The following is a 23,144-nucleotide window of genomic DNA, read 5'->3' on the forward strand; positions in this document are numbered from 1 at the left end:
ATTTATCCAATCAGGGAGCAGATTGGACATGACTTAGGTAGCTAAACAGCACAGTGCAGGTGTTGGATATTTACAACACACTCTTCTTGATCATGTTTGTCAAAAACTACAGGAATCACATTCAATAGTGAATAATTTTGATGATTTCTTGATCTGCTTACTGACAGTCTGTGAAATTCCCTGAGTAAATTATTCATTGCTGATTATTCACTCACTCCAGCGAAAACATCTTCCTTCTGTTCATGGATTTGGAAGAGTGTAGTAAGAAAATACTTACAGCCAAGTGAATTGGTTCATTATGCTCATCTAATATCTGCAGGTCCAAATTCCTCTTGAGACCAGTGATTCAGAAAGCCATATGGGATTTCCAAGCATGACATACAACAGTTGTAACTTGAAAATTTTGACAGTTTTTCTGTGTGTACTTGTGTTCTGGGCAGTTTTGTTTTAAGGAATGTAAAGCCAGATATAGGAAGGAAGGTGTGATTTTCCACCTGCCCCTCCCAAATATGGATATCTATGAAAAATCAGAGATTGCATGGACTTGCCAATCAGCTGGGAGGTATATTTCCATGTAGAGAAGATTGGGAGATTTGAAATAGCTCAGTTGCTTTCCAACTCCTGTTGTCTTGTTTTAATAACTTAAATGTCTTTTTGACTATGCTAAAATAAAATAAAAAATAGTATCCTACAATGTTTCAGCCATGTAATAATCCTTGATTTCATTTTGACGCAACATCTACAGTGCAACTGGGGATGCAATTTGGGGCTCATTTAGATGTACATATGGTAGTTTTAATCTAGGTAGCTCACTAAAAATAACAGTGAGGACATGGCTTCGGCACAGGCTGTACAAGCTTATCTAGCCCCCATCAGGTATGTACTCATGTTGCTAGCTCACACTGAAGCCTATGCTGTCATGTCCTCACTGCTATTTTTAGCAAACTAGCTATACTAAAGCTAGCACAGGTATGTCTACACAAGCTGCAAGTTACACCCTTGGTTGCAAGGTAACCTGAATTTTTCTTCCACCAGAAGAGCAGTTTAGGTTGGGGTTGGCTGGGCATATGCATCAATAGAGAGGTAGGAGGAAAATTATCTTAATGGAGCTGGATTGCTATTCATTTCAGATCAAACCTGTACAAAAATATTGCTGTTTCAAAGGTATGTCTAGTCAGGGTTTTATCTGCTCTTGCCACACATTTAGGATGACACTTGCACACACAACATTTAACGGCACCATATTTACCTTGTTTTTGCCCTACATCCTGCATTCTTTTGTCCAGTGGTGCACTATGATTGACGAAAGTAGCTGATTAAATTGCTCGAGTGGACAGCGAAATTTGCAGCCTGGCAGAGTGAGCGGGTGGGGATCTTTCAAAGAGTGATTCCGATAGTACATTTCAATGGTGTATTGCCTGAGTCACAGCACACAGATAAAAGTAAAATTAGGCACACCTTCTTTGAAGTTGCAGTGTTTGGACCCTATTAAATGCAGTTAGACCACGGACAAGTTTGATACACTTTTTTTCTAACTCTTTATAAAAAGTGCCAAATGGAATGAATTATTAAGAGAAACAGTGCTTTATTATCCGAGACAGGGACTTGCAGTCCATGTGCCCTCCTGTTAGTAAGGGTGTCATGGGTAGACTAGAGAGGTATATTTGGTCTAATATATATACAAGGTCTAAATGAAATATTGATACATAAATGTCTGTAAAACATTATGGATCAACTTCACCTCTGCTGTAACACAGAATGAGTGAATTTTATCCTATACGTTAACATTTAAATTTGCCTTTATATGTAGATATTGAGAATCAAAAAGATTTACTGGCATTAGTTCATCTAAGCTGATTTTCCTGCGCTGACATGACTGATTTTCCTGTACATTCTCAAGGTGTTTTGTTCAGTTAATTTTAATAACTTATTTTGAAACATCACCGTCTTTCCTTGGAAGATTTGTATGTTCTCTACTTGAACTTATTGTAAGGGCATTTTTCATGGGGGTGGGATTTTAAAAGGACCCAAGGGAGTTAGATGCCCAACTCCTATTGACTTTCAGTAGGACTTGTGCTTCTAAGTCCTGTTAGATGCATTTGACAATCCCACCTGGTATCCAGCCATTTTGTATGACATCTAGTATCCCTGAACTAGCACTAGTCATGTGTCTGGAAAAAGCTGTTCCTTCAGCCATGATTCTAGAGGGCCCTGAGGCACCAGAATTGTGTGATTTCACAGTGGAAAGGGTTTTGTGAGTCAGGGGAGGGTGTTATGTTGCTCTGCTCCACAAGGGTTCCCTGTGTCCCCAGCATGGAGGGGGAAATTTGGGAGCTGAAGGGACCTGGGGATCCTCAGCTCTACATATCCACTCTCAGTGGAGAGTCAGAGGACTGAGTGGCAGTGGGAGCTGAGTAAAACCTCTCACCGCTGGAGGTGGTCCTAGAACAGGGTTGAAATTCACTGGTAGGGAAGTTTACACTGTAGGGAGAGACTTCAGGCTCTAGGGCTGTGAACCTGGTGCCTTTCACAAGCAGTAAAGTCACTCAGATTATAATAATTAAGCTAATACCATGATCCCTATTATTATTTAAGGCCCCATATGTCCAGGCAGCTCAATATTGGCCACCAAAAGCAGTTTTATTTATAAAATACTCTGGGGCTTCAGTAAATTGGTTTTTAAAAAGTACATTTCAGTAATATAGCTTTATCCAGATACTTACCCATCCTTTTCCTGGTAAAGTTCAAAAAAATGGCAGGCACTGTATGGAGGGAGTTTTCCATTGAAAACATTGAGTGCCATCTGTAAGGCAACAATGGTAGCAGCGTGCTGTAAACAGAAGGAACATTCCCATTAAAGAATTTCTGAGAATGATGTGGTCACTACTGAGCAAACATTCAATAATTTCTCCACCAGTTAAGCTGCACAGTTCACTTTACTTGCACAACTCCATGAATAAGTACTTGGTCTCTGATCTCTGTATCCTTGATTATTCTTATTTTAAGAAAGCTTTGAAAAAAGTTTGCTTTTTTTCCTGGTGTGGAGATACCTATGTGATAAAATGCATTTATATCAGCTTTCCGGGACTACTACTCATATTCCAAATCTCAGAGCGGGTTCAAATAGTTGCCATTAAAAATAACAATATCAACCTGCCAGAGAAATGTTTCCTTCTTTTCATCCCAAATATATATTAATTTACCCAGAATCATGCTGGCCTGAGGCCCAGGACTGGCAATTATCAGTTCCAGTCCAATGGTAGACTTAGGCCTAAATTTTAAAAGTGGCCTTCAATTTTGTGTACCTCAGTTGTTAGGCCAAACCCTTTCAAATGTGACCTCTAATTCTGGATGCCCAACCTGAGACATCTCGCGTCTGATTTTCAGAAGACCTGAGCACTTGCAACTCTAGTGAAAGTGCATGGGAGTTGGGAGTATTCCATTCTTCTTACAGTCAGGCCCAAGCTTTCTCCAGTTGGGCATCCAGAATTAGAGGTCAGATTTGAAAGAATTTGGCCCTAAGGTCCAACAGCTCACAACCTAACTGGGCTATAAATAGTTTTTGCCAAGTAATCCAGGACTCTCCCTGCCTACTGGGAGAAGGTGCATGCTCTGTGCAAAAATAGAAAACCTCAGTATCTAAGACAGCCAGTCCAGCACCTTTTAAAATCACTACATTTAATTAAAAAAAAAAAAAGCAGCAGTAGGCTGGTTTCTAGATCAAGGATGTCCTATTGGATCAGTTTAAGACCTTGGACCAAGCCTTTTGATTTCTTTACTAAACAATCAAAGCAGCTTAAGAATGAAGTAAGCCACTAGGTTGGACTGGGAAATGCGATGCTGTATGTATCTGAGCTAAATTTTCCAAAGTAAATCATGATGAAATGGTTAAAGCTAGACCCAAAAGAAAGAAAACCCAGTGTAACTGTTGTTAGATGCAGGAAATGAAGGTCCCATGTCTTTTACTATAGTTGACAACTTCAAAAATCCAACATAAAAGGAAAAGATCACTCACTCCAGAATAGATCATTATCTTTCGCCGGTTGGAAGGCTTTCTGGCAGTCGAGAGATGTTTGAGAATATCTTTTAAAAGAACACCTGGAAGAAAATTGGAAAATAGCGACAACAATGGTATAGGGAGCTTGTATTAATGTTGATATTCTTAACACAAGGAAGTGCTTAAACACATGATAGATTAGTTAACATGTGTTTATAGCTACTTTTTGAAGTTTACTGATGAATCTGACCCAATCTTTGTATAAATAATGGGCTTGATTGTGTTCCCACGTGCACCAATTTTAGGGCCAGATTCATTGGTAGATCCCAGTGGCTGAAAGCAGCCATAAACTGGTTTAATGGGCTGGTTCACAAGGGTAGTGTAAAGAAGCCAGAGTGTATTGGTGAGTCTGGCCCTCTCTTAGTAAAAAGAACAGGATTTGTTAGTCTCTAAGGTGCCACAAGTCCTCCTGTTCTTTTTGCAGATACAGATTAACACGGCTGCTGCTCTGAAACCTGTCTTTAGTGTAACTCTATTGTAACTTCCTGATTTCCATGGGTTCAAGTAAGAATAGATGATCACCTTGTAATAAGTGTATATAGCAGCTTCCATCGTTCTAAATATGATCTGAATTCCAGTGTTGACTGCACACCCTTTCCACTCGGTTTCCCTATCACACTCTCATCCCACTTAGAATGATGTATTTTTGCTTACCTCCCTGGAGTCGGGACTTCTGTTTTTGTTTGTGGAGCCCAAATTCTGCCCGTAGCAGCAGTTCTGTGAGCTTTAGAAGCTTGGTCCTGACACCATGAGTGGCCCATGATGGTAAAGTGTAATTGTTGATCTCCTACAGCAAAGAAGGAAAACCATGATTTTCTCTCTGATTTCTACCAGATTGTGTTGCTTCCTTTTGTATTGTTACCAACAGCAAAGCTCTGGTACGTTCAGGTACAAATCCTGAATGTTTAGACCAAATTAAAGATTTCTCTTTATTTTATATTAAACTAAGGACCAGACACTGCACAGGGGTGGTGGAACTCTCATTTATATCAATATATTGCTCAAAGACAGCAACTTTTAAAGGGTAAGAAGAGATGGCAGTATTCATGAAGACCAGGAGGTGGCACAGCACTAATAGGGAGGGATATGCAAAAATGGCTGCATGTATAGTGGATGATCATCATCAAATTATTAAGGATGAAGCTTGTGTCTTAGTGAAAATTTTCTATTGTCAGCAAGTTCTTGGGCCACATCCAGAAGCCCTTATTCAAGCAAAACTTACATGGCAGTCAAGGCTTTTCGGCTTGGCAGCTCTGAGAAATCAGTGAGCTAGAGAATGGCTCAAACTGCCACATTTATATCTGCATTTTGAACAACCTGACCTCTGGTGAGGGTTGGGGATCTGGAGATGAGTTCTGGCCCATTTTACACCAACTCTTACAGATGTTGCCTCAATTCCCAAAACAAAGTAGAATGAGGCTATGTTTGCCTCTGGGGCTGGAGTCAGATATGTTAAAGGCTACCACTGTGAAGAGGTAGGAAATGCACACAATGCTCCAGATTTGTACTGAACTGAAGTCCTGTTTAACAAAACCAGTCTATTTTGTCATAACATAGTGTACCCTTATCAAAGTGTGACAATTTGTGAGCTAAACAGTGGGAGCGTTCTCAGAACTACCTGCTTCCATTCTACCTGTTATGTCCTGACAAGGACTTGCTAATTAATGACAGGATTTGTTTAAATAGGAGAAACAATGGATCATGTCAGGTTAAATCAGCTCAGGTCATAATGTATTATTTATTTCTTTAACAAACATGATTTGTTTCGAAAGAAGAGGACATACTAAGTGAATATTGTTTCATACCATTGCTGCAGGCAAACAAGTACTTGTGCCTTTGGAGTTACCTAGAAGTCAAATGGCATGTGACCATAATAAATAATATGGTGAGGTAACTTCTACCGTGGCTGCATGAAAACAGCTAACAACAAGACTCTTTTTGCACAGCTGGTGGAGTTGTTACTTTTGTGGCAGGAGCCCCAACTAGAGTCCCAGTTAGGGTGACCAGATGTCCTGATTTTATAGGGCCAGTCCCGATTTTTGGGTGTTTTTCTTATATAGGCTCCTATTACTCCCCCACCGCCTGTCCCGATTTTTCACATTTGTTGTCTGGTCACCCTAGTCCCAGTTGAGCAACGTGAAGGACCCATACTCAGAGTCCAACACTGGAGGAAGTACTCTACTAATTAGTTAAATTCTCTCTGGCATAAGGGCCCCTGATGACAGACAAGGATGGGCAATTTTGTAAGTTTACCTGATGGAATAAACTCCTGCCTCAGAACACCAGGACGTTTGCAATACAGCATTGTGGCCTTGCATTGGCACATCACTGTCTGGTATGTGGTGATGACTTGCTGCAACATGCTCAAGTTGCAGTTTCCCATTACGTTGACATTTCATGGGTCATTGAACTAATGTAGAGATCTGGGAAATGTCCCAGGTGGGATTGCCTTGGCAAAATTGGGACTATCGTGGAAAATACAGGACAGATGGCAACTTATTGCATAATGTGATACAATTGGGTAGTTTGCATCCACAATGTAATCTACTTTAAAACTGCTTTAGTCTTCTAGGTAATATGCCAAACAGTTATTTAAATAAAAGAAAACAAACAAAACAACAACCAACAACTTACATTGCAAGACCTTGCAATTTTTGTTTGCTCCTGCACTGGAAGACACAGTCCCTCTGCTTAGAACAGCCTCCCAAACAATATTCACCAATAGACTTCTGCCTTCTTCAAATTACTGCTATAATCCCACTTGTTCAATGAATCTTACAGGTGTTTCCATTCACACATTGCTCCATTTGCTACTACCTAATTATTACTGTACCTGCTTGCACCATTTGACTCTAAAAATCTTTGAAGAGGAAGATTATATTTTCTGGGCCAATCCATGTATTTTTACTAATATAAACGCTATGCATCTTTATGGTGCTGTATAAATAATACAGCAAGCAGGGGGGTCTAAAAGTTACCTCATCCTTTCCCTTCCAGAACTGTGGTGATAATATGATTGATAGACTTTCTCAGTGGTACTTAGGGCAACAAGGAAGTTAACACACAAAAAAAGCTATGTTGGCATAGAACTGGATGAAGGATATGTATGTCAATTATTTGAGGCAATTGGTCTAGTAAGAATCCCTAGCTCTGGGCATTCTAAAACACCTATTCCTTGCAAACGTATAGCTTTTTTCTAACCACTAAGGAGCAGAGGATGAAGTTTGTAAATCAATCCTCCTTGTACTATAGCATGTCTGAATTGGATCTTAGGGGAATTTTCTTATATACTTTTACCTCACATAGTAAGGTGTCATATATTTTTATAATTCTTTCAGTGTTCAGCCTCTTCAATGGGTATCCTGTGTGAACTGCTAAAAATCTCAGAAATGGCTGGAAGACAAAAACAACAAACATGTAAATATGATGAAAGGCTTTTGTTTTGCTCATTTATGACATTCCTATATAACACCTTAGTGGTATATGCTATTGTTATAGAAAGAATAAAGACAGACCCTGTCCCAATGAACCTACAGGTCAGGGAGAGATGACTACAGGCAAGAAGAAAGGATGTTTACACACAACATGGTTGAGGTTGCTTGTCCCATAGGATATATACATCACTAGTTCCCCTTCTAAAAATACTGATTTTTTTCTTCTTCTTAGATTGTTGTGGGAACGTGGGACACTGTAGGAGGAGAAAGGGGTTTTGAGGTGGGATCTGAAGGAGCAGAGGGAGGCTGCATGACCTACTGTATCAGGGAGGAGATTGCAGACATCTGAGGAAACATGGGGAAAAGCACCAACGCACTTTGTGGGAAAAGGGGTAAACAGGACCATGTGGAGAAGCAGAACTAGTGCAAAGTATGTATCGAGCAGGAGAGTGGCAGGAGACAAAAGTGAACAGTAAGCAGAGGCAGAACTGTGTAAAATATGAGTAGATTGAATGTGGTGCCACGTTGCAGAGCCAGTGAAGAGCCTGAGAAGGGATGATGGGGTCAAAGCAGTGGAAGATGATAGTTTGGCAGCAATATTTTGGATAAACTTGAGGTTTAGAAAGTGGAAGTCAGGCCAGAGAGCAGGAGGTTGCAGTGGAACTGACAGAAGATTACCCCAGTCACGGTAAGGGTTTTGATAGTTGAGATGTGGAGGAAGGGAGAGGCATTTGAGATGTTGTGGTGAAAGAAGTGAAACACTTGAGCAACAACCTGAATGTTAGACGTGAAGGGGAGAGAGAGGTGTTCGAGACTGTAGTGAAGTTGTGGGAATTTTCTAACATGACAATGAGAAAAATTAGTGAGGAGATTTTTGTGGAGGAGGAGTCATCTGAGCTAGCAGAGGAGCATGTGGGGAGAGATGTCAGAGGAGGTGTTGTGGATGTGAGACTGAGCAGAGAGAGGGAGGTGAGTTTGTAGCTGAGCTCAGTTTTGTTTAGATTTCCACTAATCTGGTGGCCAAGAGTTTATCTTCACTAAAATTGCACCTGTCATTTGGTGTGGATAGGCCAGCCAAGCAAGTTTTATAATTTCATAATCAGTTAGTGGGTATAATCTCCTTCCAATATGTGGTAGTTAGGCCTGTTAATGTTAGTAGGAATGAAATACCTGCATTAAAAGGAGAATATACAAATGTGATGTTTTGTACCTCGTGGGAGCACCCTACACCCCCATGTTCATCCTTATAATATGATTGTGTGGTATCCAATACAAAGTTTGTCATGTCGGCTGTCTTTGGAAGGCTCATGATGCATTGAGCATTGTTGTTACAATGATGTTATAGGTTGTAATTTCATGTATATAGTTATGAGGCTGAAAATGTGTCCTCATGGCTTAAAATAAGCCCAGGCAAAAACTCCCCAAGAGCAGAGGGGCAGTTCACACCTCATCAGGGCATGGATGGGACAAACCCAGCCCAGCCTCACAGGAACAAAGGACTCTGGCCTAGGCAACAACAAAGGATCTGTTGGACTCTCGAGTGAGTTACCTCCCTTCCTTTGGTCAGTTTGGGACTGCGATGAGGTAATGCTCACCTGACTCTGAAGGGGAGGGGGGCAAAGCCAAGAGGGAAGAAAGGACATGATAAAAGGGAGAGACATTTGCCATGCTCTTCCTCTCTCTTCCACCTACATCTACAGACACCACACCAAGTGAGTGAAGCGCTGATCAAAGGGAGAGCCTGGCTGAAGAGCAACCAGCCAGCCTGTGGTGAGAAGCATCTAAGTTTGTGAGGGCACTGAAAGTGTTAAGGTCAGCTTAGAATGCTTTTTGCTTTTATTTCATTTCACTAAATCTGACTTGTTGTGCTTTGACTTATAATCACTTAAAATCTATCTTTATAGTTAATAAATTTGTTTGTTTATTCTACCTGAAGCAGTGTGATTGGTTTGAAGTGTGTCAGAGACTCCCCTTGGGATAACAAGCCTGATACATATCAATTTCTTTGTTAAATTGATAAACTCATATAAGCTTGCAGCGTCCAACGGGCATAACTGGGCACTGCAAGACGGAGGTTCCTAGGCTTGTGTCTGGGACCGGAGATATTGGCTAGTGTCATTCGATTGCACAATCCAAGGAGCAGCTTACATGTCAGAGGCTGTGCCTGAACAGCCCAGGAGTGGGAGGTTCTCACAGCAGAGCAGGGTAAGGCTGGCTCCCAGAGTCAGGGATTGGAGTGACCTAGCAGATCACCAGTCCAGATAACACCAGAGGGGAACATCACAGTGGTGCAGTGAGCAGGGCGCATGTGCAGCTTGTTACTACAAGTGAAGTTCACACTTTAAGCACTGATATTTGTGATTTTTAGTGAGTCTTAAGTGCAATGGCTAAGAACAGTCAGGAGGAGGTCACAGTTTTGTTATTTTCTTTTTGCTTATTTCGGGAAAGGGAAGTAGAAACAGAAAAACAGGAAAAAGAATGAAAGCAGTGAAGCAATTGCAAAGTTGGAGCTTTTTAGGCTGCAGTCTGCAGAAAAGGAGAGGGAGCACCAGAGATTATTGCAACAGAAAGAACTGGAGATAAAGAGAGAGAGAGAGAGAGAGAGGCAGCCAGAAAGGAGGCTGCACACAGAAAGGCTATGGAGGCAGAGGCAACTAAGGAGGAGGCTGCACAGAGAAGGGTCATGGAAGTGAAAAGAGAGAGAGAAGAAAGAGAAGGAGAGAGAAAACACCAGTTGGACCTGCTAGAGAAGCAGAACCAAACCTCCTGACCCCAACAACTCCCATCACTCCAAAAATCCACAAATGGGAACACTTATGTCCTGCATGCAGCGGGATGGGAGGATGAGGATGATATTGCTGAATATATGACTACCTTTGAAAGGTTGTGTGTAATACATGAAATCCCTGATGATAAGGGAGTTCCCACCCTGATTGCGAAATTAACTGGTAAAGCTCGAAATGTATTCAATGGAATGCCTATTGAAGATGCTTTAGACTATTGTAAATTTGAAGATACTGTTTTACAAAGTTTTCAGATTACCCTTGAAATGTATAGAGTTAAATATGGGAATCTTAAGAAGGATATTGGTATGAGTAAAGGGGAATATGTAAACAAAATGAAAGATTTGTTGGGAAAATGGGTTGGGGTAAAGAGGTAGCAAGTTTTGAGGGAATGTTGGATCTTGTTGCTCAAGAGCATTTCCTAAGCATATGTAAGGCGGATGTAAAGCAGTGTCTATGGGACAAAGATGTAAAGTCTGTGGATGAGATGGCTTTTTTAGCTGATGCCTTCTAACAGAATCAGGCGTCTATTGAGGGCAGGCCACAGAAAGAGGGGTTTAAAAGTGGTGGGAAGGGAGGATCCCATTTTGCCCCTTGGGAAGAGAGAAGGGGTTTGGGAGCCTAAATATTCTTTTACCCAAAACCATTCCTCTAACCCTCGTCACAAATCTCCTGTAAAAGCAGAAGAGCCCAAAAGGTGCTATCAGTGTAATTCCACTGATCGCCTGAGGAATAAATGCCCTGTGCTAAGAGGAAGCAGGCAACCAATAGCTCATGTTAGTTCTGCTGTCCTCAACACAGAACCCCGCCAAGCAATTGAAACCTATCATATTGCTTTTGTGAGGTTAGCCTCTGCAGAACCAGATATGGAGCATATTAAGGCTGTCCAAATTGGTGGCAGGGAATACTTGGGGCAGAGGAATACAGGGGCCCAGATCTCTAGTTAAGCAGAGTGTGGTCCCAAAGGCCAGTATGTTGCCTGGCCAATGGCAGAGATTGTGGGCGAAAGCAGATTCCTCGTACCACTAGCTAAAATCCATGTGGTTTGGGAAGGTTTGGAAAGTGTTTTGACTCTGGGGGTAATAGAACACCTCCTAGTCAACCTGCTTCTTGGTAATGATTTTTTCCGTGTAGCTCAGGTTAAAGCATTTGCCTGCAGCAGGAGGGAATTTTATGCTCGGACCCCCAAGGGAAAGAGTAAGGTCTCAGGAATTGTTGAGAGAATGGGAGAGAATCTCCTTGATTCTTCGGCAGCAGGTGGAAGCCACATGCTTCTGGGTGGGAGGGTGGTTAAGACCAACTCCTGCACTGCAACTGGAGACAACACCACATCAGGAAGGGATAGGAGTGTAATGCCTGCCAGAGAGAGAATTATCCAGGTTGTTAGCTGCCAGTAGGTTGCAGCTGAACCAGAGGTAAAACCGGCTCAAGGGAGCATAGAGTAATGTGTCCCAGAGGAGAGCCCAGAGAAGGGGCAGTGGATCTCAGGAACCATTAAAGTAAGTGAGGATTCCTGTGACTCTGTAACACAAGGAAGCAGTGTGCTTCCAAGTATGGGAGGGGCTGAGACTAGCTCCTTTCCAGCAGAAGGCAACATGCCCTCAGGCACAGGGGCAGGAGAGATGTTGTCAGCGATTAAGGAAACGTTCCTAGTTGTTAGCTGGCAGAGTTCTGCAGATGAACAAGAGACAGAACCCTTCCTGGGGAGCACAGAGAAATGTGTCTTAGGAGGGGGCCCAGAGAAGGAAACTGGAGATGGAATAGTGGGGATACAGGAGTGTCTCCTCACTGGTCACTTGGGGCAGGATACCCAGGACACTAGGAGGATGGCTGGGTCAGCATCTCTGCACCCAGGCACGCAGCCTGTGACCCTTGTTTTGAGAAGGAACTGTGTAACTGACCTCCTGGAGGGGAGCTGTCACACAGCTGACTTCTCAGGGACAGAGAAAGGGGTGGCAGAGGGTACCCCAATCCCAGTTCCAGTTTTTCAGGATGCTATGTCTGATAAGTTTTGGAAAGTAACTGTCTCTCTTTACATCAAGATGCAGCTCCAAGGCCTGGGATAACAGAGGAGTTGAGACCAGGAAATTGCCAGGTGGTAGTTTGTGAGAACACAAACGACCGAACTGACAGGGTATGTGTGTTTCCCCCCCAGGCTTGTGAGAGACAGGGAGCAATTATGAGAAAGCTGATGGGAAAAGGTGCATCTGATCAAAGGGTAAACACACCTAGCCCAGAGAGCACAGATCACAGCCCTGTAGGGGGCAGGGAAGGACTCAGTGCTGGGAGTGGGAAACACAGGGTAACCCCAAAAGCAGAACTGGACTTTCTACATATGTACAGTCCTGGGGTTGGGAGACTGCTCCCCAAAGGGCAGCCAATGTGAAGGATCCCCCTGGACCCTTATCTGGCCAGTCCCTGAGATATCAAAATGCTAGAAACATGATTAAATTAAGAGCCCACACAGAAGGAAACACTGGAGGGAAAGAAAAGCCAGTGACTGATTACATGGGAGAAAGTCAAAGGACACCATGGGTAATGAACAAACTAACCTCAAACTACGCTATCTGAACAGAGGGCATGATATCATAAAGATACTTGTAAACGCACATCTGTGATAAAAATTTTGATATTAATGTTAAGTTTTGGGGATAAGAATTTTGACACGGATGTTGAACTGTACGATAATGCTATTTTCAATTAATACCTGTAAACAGGTTTAAAGCTTATCACAGCAGAGAAACCATAAAAAACCTGATTTGCTGTGTGTGATTGGGGAAACTGAGGCATGCTGCCTCATGGTCTTAATGGCTGTATGCCAAGAGAGCTATAACACAAACTGTCTTTGAGCTAGTCAGTGACTAACCCTCTTGCAGTAAACTAAGAGGGGAGGTGTGATGCTCTGTACCTCAGGGGAACACCCCCATGTTCATCCTTGTAAAATGATTGTGTGGTATCCAATGCAAAGTTTGTCATGTCGGGTGTCTTCGGAAGGCTCATGATGCATTGAGCATTGTTGTTATAGTAATGTTACAGAAATGGTATAGGTTATAATTTCATGTATATAGTTATGAGGCTGAAAATGTGTCTTCATGGCTTAAAATAAGCCCAGGCAAAAACTCTCTAAGAGCAGAGAGGCAGTTCACACTTCATTAGGGCATGGATGGGACAAACCCAGCCCAGTCTCACAGGAACAAAGGATGCTGGCCTAGGCAGCAACAAAGGATCTGTTGGACTCTCGAGTGAGTCACCCTCCTTCCTTTGGCCAGTTTGGGACTGCAATGAGGTAATGCTCACCTGACTCTGAAGGGGAGGGGGGCAAAGCCAAGAGGGAAGAAAGGACATGATAAAGGGAGAGACGTTTGCCATGCTCTTCCTCTCTCTTCCACCTACATCTACAGACACCACACCAAGCTACTGAAGCACTGATCAAAGGGGAGAGCCTGGCTGAAGAGCAACCAGACAGCCTGTGGTGGGCAGCAGCTAAGTTTGTAAGGGCATTGAAAGTGTTAAGATCAGCTTAGAATGCATTTTGCTTTTATTTCATTTGACCAAATCTGACTTATGTTTTGACTTATAATCACTTAAAATCTATCTTTATAGTTAATAAATTTGTTTGTTCATTCTACCTGAAGCAGTGCGTTTGGTTTGAAGTGAGTCAGAGGCTCCTCTTGGGATAACAGGCCTGGTACATATCAATTTCTTTGTTAAATTGACAAACTTCTATAAGCTTGCAGTATCCAGTGGGTATAAGTGGACACTGCAAGACGGAGGTTCCTAGGGTTGTGTCTGGGACTGGAGGTATTGGCTAGTGTCATTCAGTTGCACAATCTAAGGAGTAGCTTATATGCCAGAGGCTGTGCATATGACCTAGCGGATCACCAGTCCAGATAACACCAGAGGGGAATGTCACAATGAGGTCTCTTGATTTCCATTCTCTTGTCCTACCATTGGCTAATGCTGTCATGAGTGACAGTGTGATGAAGTCTAGTCCGCAAACTGACCCTGCAAGAGCTGAATTGGGACAGGTGGTGCCAATAAGTTAATTAGGCTGCAAATAGGGTAGTTTTAGGCTTGCAGCAGCTAATTAGAGAGAAGCTCACCTGTGAAGGACACATGGGGCTTCTAAAAAAGACAGGAAATTGGAAGCAGAGGGTTCTGCTGGGAAAGTGTTTGCAGTTATTCCTGGGGAGAAGGGAAGTGTGTTTGAGGGTGCTGCAGTGATGCGTTTTCCTAAAATTACTCCCTGGGATGAAGGAGTGAAGAGACTGGCAAACCCAGAGAAGTGGGGAAGGCTAGGATATATGGAAGCAGAAAGGGGCAGAGGATGGATCTTGGCTGCTGTGTAGAGGTTCCCTGAGTTGGAACCCAGAGTAGAGGATGGGCCTGGGTTCCCCTGCCTGCCATTGCAGAAGTGGCACTGTGAGGTAGTGAAGCGGAAGACTGCTTGATACATTTCCCGTGGAAGGGCAAACCACATTAGTGACCTAGTCAGATGGCTGAGTCACAAAGAGGATGCTGTGGTTTCTGGAGTGAGACAAGGGCTGCCTAGGAGAAACTGACTGGGTGTTACCACAGGAAGGGGCATCAGCCTGACTGAACTAAAACCCAGAACCACCAAGAGGCTTCCCTGTCCAGTGGTGAGTTGAGCAACCCCTTACCAACAGTTTTTAATTAGACTTTTTCCACAATTGAAAGCATGTGTTCTTTACCCTGTAGTGCTTCAAATGTCTTCGAAATGTCCTTGTTGCAAAGGTTTCTTTCTGAAGTTCGTTGTATCGTGGGCAGTTTGGATAAGGTAAGTGTAGCAACTAAAACAAAAAATACAATGGATTAATTAGGCAAGGTGTTTCCTATTTGGCTATTTAATGTTTTTTCATGAGATTCCATTTTTCATGTGTGTGTTAGTTGAGCCAAACTGTACCGGGGGGTTGGTTTGTTTTCCAGTGGCTTTTGCCCTAGGTTAAGTATAATAGCCCTATGGACTCACTTCTGTAATAGAACTATTAAACCTTTATGGAAGCCCCTGCTTAAAATTAGAACATAACCAGTCAAGGTGAAATCCACACCTGTGCAGAAGGTTGTTGCAAGCTCATGTTCTGCTTAAGCCTTCAAAATAGGGCTTAAGTGGTGCATATGCCTTTTGCTGGCCTTCTACATGGGTGAAATAACCCATAATGTTTGGTTTTAGAGATTTTAGAAAACTTTGTTTACTCTCACCCCAAGCTAAAGACTGTTTAGATTATATGGTCTAAGAATTGGTATTTGTGTAATCTGAGAATTTTTATTTGAAATTATCTGCATTAAATTTAAATAGTAAAAAACAAAATTACAGCCAATTTGAAATGAAGTGGCATGTATCTGTCCTACTGACATGTTTTGTCCTCTCTCACAAAATAATTAATAAAACTATTTGTAGCCACACAATTAAAACAAGAGCTTTAAATAAAACCTTGGACAATTGAAGAGCTAATTAGCCTGGAAATATGCACACCTATGTTTTTGCTGCTTTAAAAATCTACTTGTTTGAGCCATGTCATCCTGAAATCTAACCACATGTTCATGAATAGGTATGATTTTTCTTGATGTAATTGAACACTAGCTTTGAATAGAAAGACATTTGTGTAGTCAAGTCTGCTGTATATTCATAGTAATGTAAAATGTAATAAATAATGTGGGTGGGGGTGGGGGGGATCACATCTACATTTGTTTTCCTATTCATGAGAATTTTTTTATTAACTTAGTTTCTAGTGACTGTAGTACAGACCTTGCAATGGGCATCAGACCAGGGCAGCATTCAGCGGTCAAGGTAAATAAGGACTACAGCAATGTTTTACAGTAATTTGATTCACTTGTGTATGTTGTATGGCTCTCTGATCACTTGGATAAAAATGTGTGAGACATTTTGCTGAATTTGATACCAGTGCTCTAGGCCACCTATTCTCAACCAGTGGGGTACACCTCCACTGAGAGCTGCAAAATTCCTAGGTGTGTAGGATTCAGTGGGAGCCTGAGAAAGGGAAGGAAGGAACAGCTCACACACTTCTCCCTACTCCTGCTGCCATCTGTGCCTTGCTCCCTTCAAGGCACATCTTCCCCTTCCCTGCCCAAGTCCCAGCTCTGGGCAGGGGAAGCAGCACTTCAAATGGCTGTGAAGCTGGCTTGATCACATTCCCTTGGAAAAGTGTTCCCCACTCCTCAGAGTGGAGTACTGTGTGGGTCCAGAGAAGAAGAAGGAAAGGAGTGATCTATTTACCTCACAAGCCTTACCCTCAGCAGCACCAACCCCAACTTTTTTTAAAACTAGCAATTGACAAAATAGCTAAAACATTATCCCACAATCCAAATATTACTGTGGGATATGGAGAGACATGGGACGACAATTTTGTCATAGACCAGAAAAGATTGAAGACCACAGCCCTAAAGAGTTGTAGGGGGGAAAAAGTACTTTCCCCTCAGCTCTCAAATGGAGCAAGCTATTTTTAGTCTCTGTGTGAGCCAAGAGAGTGGGTTAATCTGTTACCAACTCTGAGTTGTGTTCTCATACAGTGTGGGCAAACTCACTTCCTTAGATTTTAGACTTAGATCTTTCTATTTTCATTAAGCACAAGGCTGTGTAGTGGAATTCTCTTCTTGAGGAATCTCAACATAACAGTGCTGCCCACACTATCAGTTCTTAGTGCATGATGCCTTAGCTTAGTGTCACTTTCATCCACTTCATTCACTCTTCATCACATATTTTGGCTTTCTGATAAAGCCAAATGGGAAGCAGAAAGTCCCCAATTTGTACTCACCTTGTCATGTGACACTGGCACAGTGTGAACTGGGATTGGCTGCCAAAGGATTTTGGGGTTCCAGACCTGATTACCAGCCAGTGGATACAGTCCAGCAAGACTTGCCTGGGCACTCATAAGAGTTGGATCAGCATCTGTGCTTTGAACATAAATCTGGAGCAAGGATAGAAAGAATTATTTCTTAGTGTTCACTAACAGAACCCTGCTCCTGTTAATTGTCTGACTTTTAGTGGGAAAGGAGGGAACTTGAAATGGGAATGGAGGGTTGGCATCCAAAGGGACTGAGGCCAAAAAGGAAACCTGGGATAGAGAGGAAGCAGTGAGTTGGAGCAGGCATTGGAGGGGATAGTGAGCTGGAATGTGATGGCAACCCCATTAGAAATTCTAGTGGAAAAAATTCAACTGGCTCTAGTTGACCAGCTAGCTTTTGGGATCCAGCAATGGATATGATGAGCTACTGGACCCCCAAATGAAACAGACTAAGATATCAAATAGTGAACAGCCAAGAGATTCTAATAGCGTCTTATGAAATTTCCAGTTGAGGTTCTCATGAGCACGAGAGAGGTGGACACACATTGTTAGTGGCTGAGGTCCACAGTAAGGAGGATGTGGGGTCTACACAGGAGGGCTTATTGCATCACTGAAGAGAGGCTACTATTAATGAGGCCCTCAGGCAATGATCTCTGTATTCACAGGAATCCAAATACAACACCAATATTTTTCAGGTGTTTTCAGGCTCACCCAAATACCACAACTTTCTGTGTAATTTGATTTCTTGCCAAACCTGATATACTGCTGAAGTGAAGATCTCTCTGCACTAACTCTTCAGTTATCTTTCTATAATGAGTAAACTTGAACAAAATTTGGGCCACAACCTCAGGGAGTTGAGAACCCTGAGAACTGCTGTTGACTTCAGTGCAAGTTAAGGTGCTCAGCACCAGGCAGGATCAGACCCCTCAAGTCTTAAGGAAGTCCCATTAGTATGTAGAAAAAAATGTCCTTCATGCTAATTCTGATACTTGCCTCAAACTGGTTATATACAGTACTCAGGAAATGTTTATATCTCTTCCGCATGTATTGCCCAAGCTCATATTGCCGCTGTATTCCAAGCTGTGGAAGCAACAATATTGATGAGTGTCATTGTAAGGTAGCTGTGGATGAGTAATTCAGGTTTAGCTGATCTTTAAAAAGAGGAGGAGCAATAGATAAAATAAATCCTATAGGTTATTTTCTTCTTTTTGATCTGGCCAAACAGGATGCCCTGGGATATTTTTAAAATAAAACCAAGAAAACCCACCCCGAAACATCACATCTCTGATTGCTGTATGTACAAGAACCTTAGCGAGGCACTCATGCTTCCCCTATCCATGTCTTTCTATCTGATTTATTTTAAATCTTTGTCCATTAGGTATCTCAACATTTATGCTGCATAGAATCCGAGCTATCCAAGAGAAGCAATGTTTCTCCCATATATGGTAATATATAATGAAATACAGTACATCTGTAGTCCTACAATTTGAAGATACATAGTCATAAGCACAAATCAGGAAATGCAACAGTTTTTAACCTCAGCATGGTATTATAGATTTTAATAATATTGAAATTAGTGGATGAAAGCAGCTAAATAAATCCATTATTATTTTATTTATTATTATTACCTTGGGTCCTGCAACCAGGCAACTCACATGAGTAAGCACTATTCACATCCTAATTAAGAAAATATCTTAAAATATTTGCATAAGGGGGGTGGGCCTGGAGGAAGAGGGAAATACTGTAAAGTTAACATTGATGTTACAACCTTAGCTTTTGCATTTCCTCACTCTGACTGTAATTGTGAAACATTAGTGTTGCATGAGCATAGTCCTTTCAACATTTAATTTCTTTGCCATTTAAAAAATGGGGGGGGGGGGGGGGCGGGATTGTTTGGGATTAAGCTAAATTGCATACAAATACAATTTACATCATTGTAGTTAGCCTTTGAAATTTATATCTTATTGAACTGAGCAGGATGGGGTAGGGATGAGTTCCCATATTTCTTGTTATTTAGTTAGATCAAGGGTTCTCAAACTGGGGGTCAGGACCCTGCAGGGGGTCACAAGGTTATTACATAGGGGGGTCACGAGCTGTCCGCTTCCACCCCAAGCCCCGCTTTGCCTCCAGCATTTCTAATGGTGTTAAATATATTAAGAAGTGTTTCTAATTTATAAGGGGGGGTCGCACTCAGAGGCTTGCTTTGTGAAAGGGGTCACCAGTACGAAAGCTTGAGAACCCCTGAGTTAGATGCAGTTTTCTGTAAATTGGATTAAAAAGGCAGCAGTGCATCCGTCTGTATTGTGAAGTTTGCATTGTCATCATAGACAAAGAGAAATTCAAGACCTGATCCCAGAAGGTGCTGAGCATCTGACCACCTATTCGATGACTGGAGGCTGAGGATGCTCCGTACCCAGTTGGGTAGAGCGCTTCCTTTGTTTCAAATGAAATATTAGCACCTGTAGATATCAGAGACCATCTGCACAAAAGACTGTACTACAAATGTGACCCCAACTTTCATAGATTTTAAGGGCAGAAGGCACCATTATGATCCAGTCTGATCTGTATAACACAGGCCGTAGAATTTCACCCCATGGTTCCTGAATTAAGTGCATATCTTCTGGCTGAGCTAAAGCATCTGTTTTAAGAAGACATGCACTCCTGATTAAGACTTTAGGTGAGGAAGAATCTGTCACATCTGTATGTAAGAGATCCCAATGGCTTGTTTACTCTCAGTATAAACAACTCACTCCTTATTTCTTGTCTGAATTTGTCTAGCATCAGTTTCCAACCCCTGGGTCTTGTTATGCTTTTGTCTCCTAGATTAAAAAGCTCCATGCCATCAGAAATGTTCTCCTTTGATCAAGGCACTTCTTAACCTCCTCTTTAAGCTAACTAGCCTGAACTTCTTTAGTTTGTCACTGGAAGACCGTTTTTTCAGGTGTTGAGCCATGCTTGTAGCTCTTTTCTGAACCCTATCAAATTTATGAACAGACTTTTAAAATATGGATACCAGAACTGCACACAATATTCAAGTAATGGTCTCACTAATGCTGTGTATCATGTTAATACAACATCTTTATTTCTACTTAATATTCCCCTGCTCATATATTCAAGTATTGCATTTGCTCTCTTACCACTGAATCAAACTGGGAGCTCATGTTCAGTTGGTTATTCACCATGACCTCTAAGTCCTTTTCTGAGTCATTGCTTGCCAAAATACAGTTCCACCACCTTAAAACTTTACCACGTGAAAGACAATTTCTGTTTCACTATGGGCCCCTGTATAGCCAACAAACCTTGGTAAGTTGTCCAAATCCCTGTGGCCATGCATTTTTCTTGTGTTTATCATTTGGAAAAGATTCACACGGGGTATGGTCACCATGGCGAAACACCTGACAAAATAGATTGAATTCCATTCACATAATTGTTTCTTTTTATTAGAAGTAATTATTGCAATTCCAGAAGTGTCTTCATTAATAGTTAGTGCTGAATATGCTGTGTACTAATACACAGGGCCGGCGCAACCCATTAGGTGACCTAGGTGGTATTTCGGTGGCGGGACCTTCCGCTGCCTCTGTGGGGGGCGGCATTTGGGGCGGGACCTTCCACCACCTAGGGCAGCAGAAAAGCTGGCGGCGCTCCTGCTAATATATCTGTCATGTGTCTATTGTCTATAATATCTACTACTAATAAATAATTATTTGTATTACAATTGTGCCTAAGAGCCCTAGTCCTAGACCTACAATAACTTATTTTTTTAGATTGTAAACTTTACATGGCATAGGGACTCTATTCTTCTGCATTTGAAAAGTAGCTAGCTCAGGGTTTTGTTTGCAATCTGTATAAGTTTGTATAATAGCCTTATATATCATATGCCAGATCTATTTTGGAGAGGTTAGGATAAAATAGGAGGTATAGGTCACACTACATTAAGCGGGCAGGACAATAGTATGAAAAAAAACTGCCAGTCACATTTTTCTTGATAACACTTACTCTAAGACAGTAGTGTGTAGGCAGGCAGATATCAAATATTGCAAATATCATCATCTAAAATCTAAACTTAGGGAAGATAGTTGTGAAAACTCTGAATCTATCCTTAAGTCCCTTTTAATTCCATTCCATTTTATAATCCTGTATAATTCACTTGACTACACATACCTATTAGTCACATCACTTTAAAACTATATATGACACATTAATTCATTCCCTGAATCATCGAAGTAGAAATACAATTTAAGAATACATCTAAAAAAATAGTTAATGATTTAAATGGATGTGCTATGTCCAACATAGACCATATTCAGACCTCCTGTAACCAGGGCAACTTGCAAATCAACGCAAGTTGTGTCAACTTGCAACAGGTCTGCATCTGGGCTGTTTGAATGAATAAACAAAAACAGACGTGTGCTGCATTGTTTAATTACACATAAGGGCGACATTGCTTTCCCTTGAGCCAATAAATTAGTTCCAAGGCAAAGAGGAATTCTCTACTAAGTGAACATTATTATGGCATCTCATCTATTTTACAACTTTAAGTGATCATTGCAGAATGCCTCTTTGGGTGTCACCAATAAGGCACTCACTGTAAATCTTCAGTATCACCTGAGATTGCAAAAAGGAAGCAAAGTTACAAAATGTTCTTTAAAGTTTGGGACTTTGTTTATTTTTCTATGGGAAGCGATAATACAGCTTGACTATTCAGGAAATATTGAAATGTCTACAAAACATTTCCCCCCTGGGGAACACTTTCTAACTCAAGAAGAACAATAAACCACAGGTGCTGTAAGAAATTACTTCCATTCACATAGTGAAATTAACACTGCCATCTACTTACTACAGACACAAACTTCAGTTTTCTTTTTGCAGTGGTTTGGTGAAGCAAAATGAAGAAAAGACTCAACAAAAAGCATAAACTCCAGACTCCACATAGCAGCCGTCTCACTCTCATCCTTGCAATAGCTTAAGAATGTTTTGTACACCAAGTGCTTGGACTGGACAGAGCCCTACTGCAGGTTTGACATACAGTTAGATGAATACGAGGGGAGGAGTAAGTCTTATGTATTATGAATTCTAGAAATGGACCATAGCCCTGCCTCCTGCTCACCTTATTCCCCTTTTGGGTTACTTGCACCCCAGAGGACTTGTGATGGGAGCAGGGCACTCTGCTGGTATCCAGGATGCGTGTGATAGAGGGACGCCTTTGGCCCCATGCACCCTGACAGTGCACCTGGACACAAGCTGACCATGAGTGCTCATACTGTTTAAACTAAAGCCTAGTAACACCATCATAGATCTGTTTGAGTGTTGCATCTTTATAAATGAAAACATTGCAAGTATACTGGTGTAGTTTTAATATGCTGTATACAAAAGTCTCTCCCAAGATAACTCCCACCACCCAACAGCTGAGAAGCAAACCCATTTTGTCTCCGTACTTTGTATTGAAATGTATGCAGCTGCAGCAGCGGCGGTGCTGGCAATACCCAGTCTTCCGTTATTGGATCCCTTTGGGCACTTCTAGATTTGGCTGTGGGCGTTAGGAGAAATAAAATAGCAGGTATCTTTATTTATTAGCTCTAAATTAACTGGCAAGAATAAAAATGTGTCCAACTTCCCACCTCACGCAAGGGATTGATAATATCTCCAATGGCAATGGTTACTAATTTCCTCTAAAGAACTTTTCCCCTAAAGTGCCATCAATCTTGATGATAAATCTTTCTTTGCTTGTTAACTTTTCTTGTAGCAGATGTACTTAGTGCCGCATCATATGTAAGTCAGAAGATGTTTCTTTAATCATCCTGCTATTTGTTAAATTTAAAGAAAGTATCTGGTTTACAACCAGGGTCAGCTGTGACACCACAGATCTGATCAATTTATTGGTCTTCCTCTGGTGCAATCACATCTTTGTCGGTGACTTTTGATCTTACTAAATTTTAACACAAGTCTTGACATTTAATCAGTTGAAAGTTTGTCCTCATTACATTATATAATACCTGTCTTCACAAGTAAGTTAAGACCCATTTAACATATAAAAATTGTGAGCAAT

At 41.6% G+C, this 23,144-nt stretch overlaps 1 protein-coding gene across 1 annotated transcript; it reads right to left on the reverse strand.

Moving 5' to 3' along the window:
- Positions 1-1,261: 1,261 nt before the first annotated feature.
- Positions 1,262-22,049, reverse strand: LOC128832140 (prostatic acid phosphatase-like). The gene is made up of 10 exons (XM_054019224.1): positions 21,936-22,049; positions 20,398-20,493; positions 18,092-18,178; positions 17,069-17,221; positions 14,987-15,085; positions 7,355-7,450; positions 4,712-4,844; positions 4,016-4,098; positions 2,724-2,830; positions 1,262-1,418 (listed from the first exon to the last, which is right to left on the reverse strand). The coding sequence occupies exons 1-10, from the start codon at positions 22,047-22,049 to the stop codon at positions 1,262-1,264; spliced, it is 1,125 nt and encodes a 374-aa protein (XP_053875199.1).
- Positions 22,050-23,144: the final 1,095 nt, after the last annotated feature.

The sequence above is a fragment of the Malaclemys terrapin genome, chromosome 2 (assembly GCF_027887155.1).
Source record: "Malaclemys terrapin pileata isolate rMalTer1 chromosome 2, rMalTer1.hap1, whole genome shotgun sequence".
NCBI lineage: Eukaryota > Metazoa > Chordata > Testudines > Emydidae > Malaclemys > Malaclemys terrapin.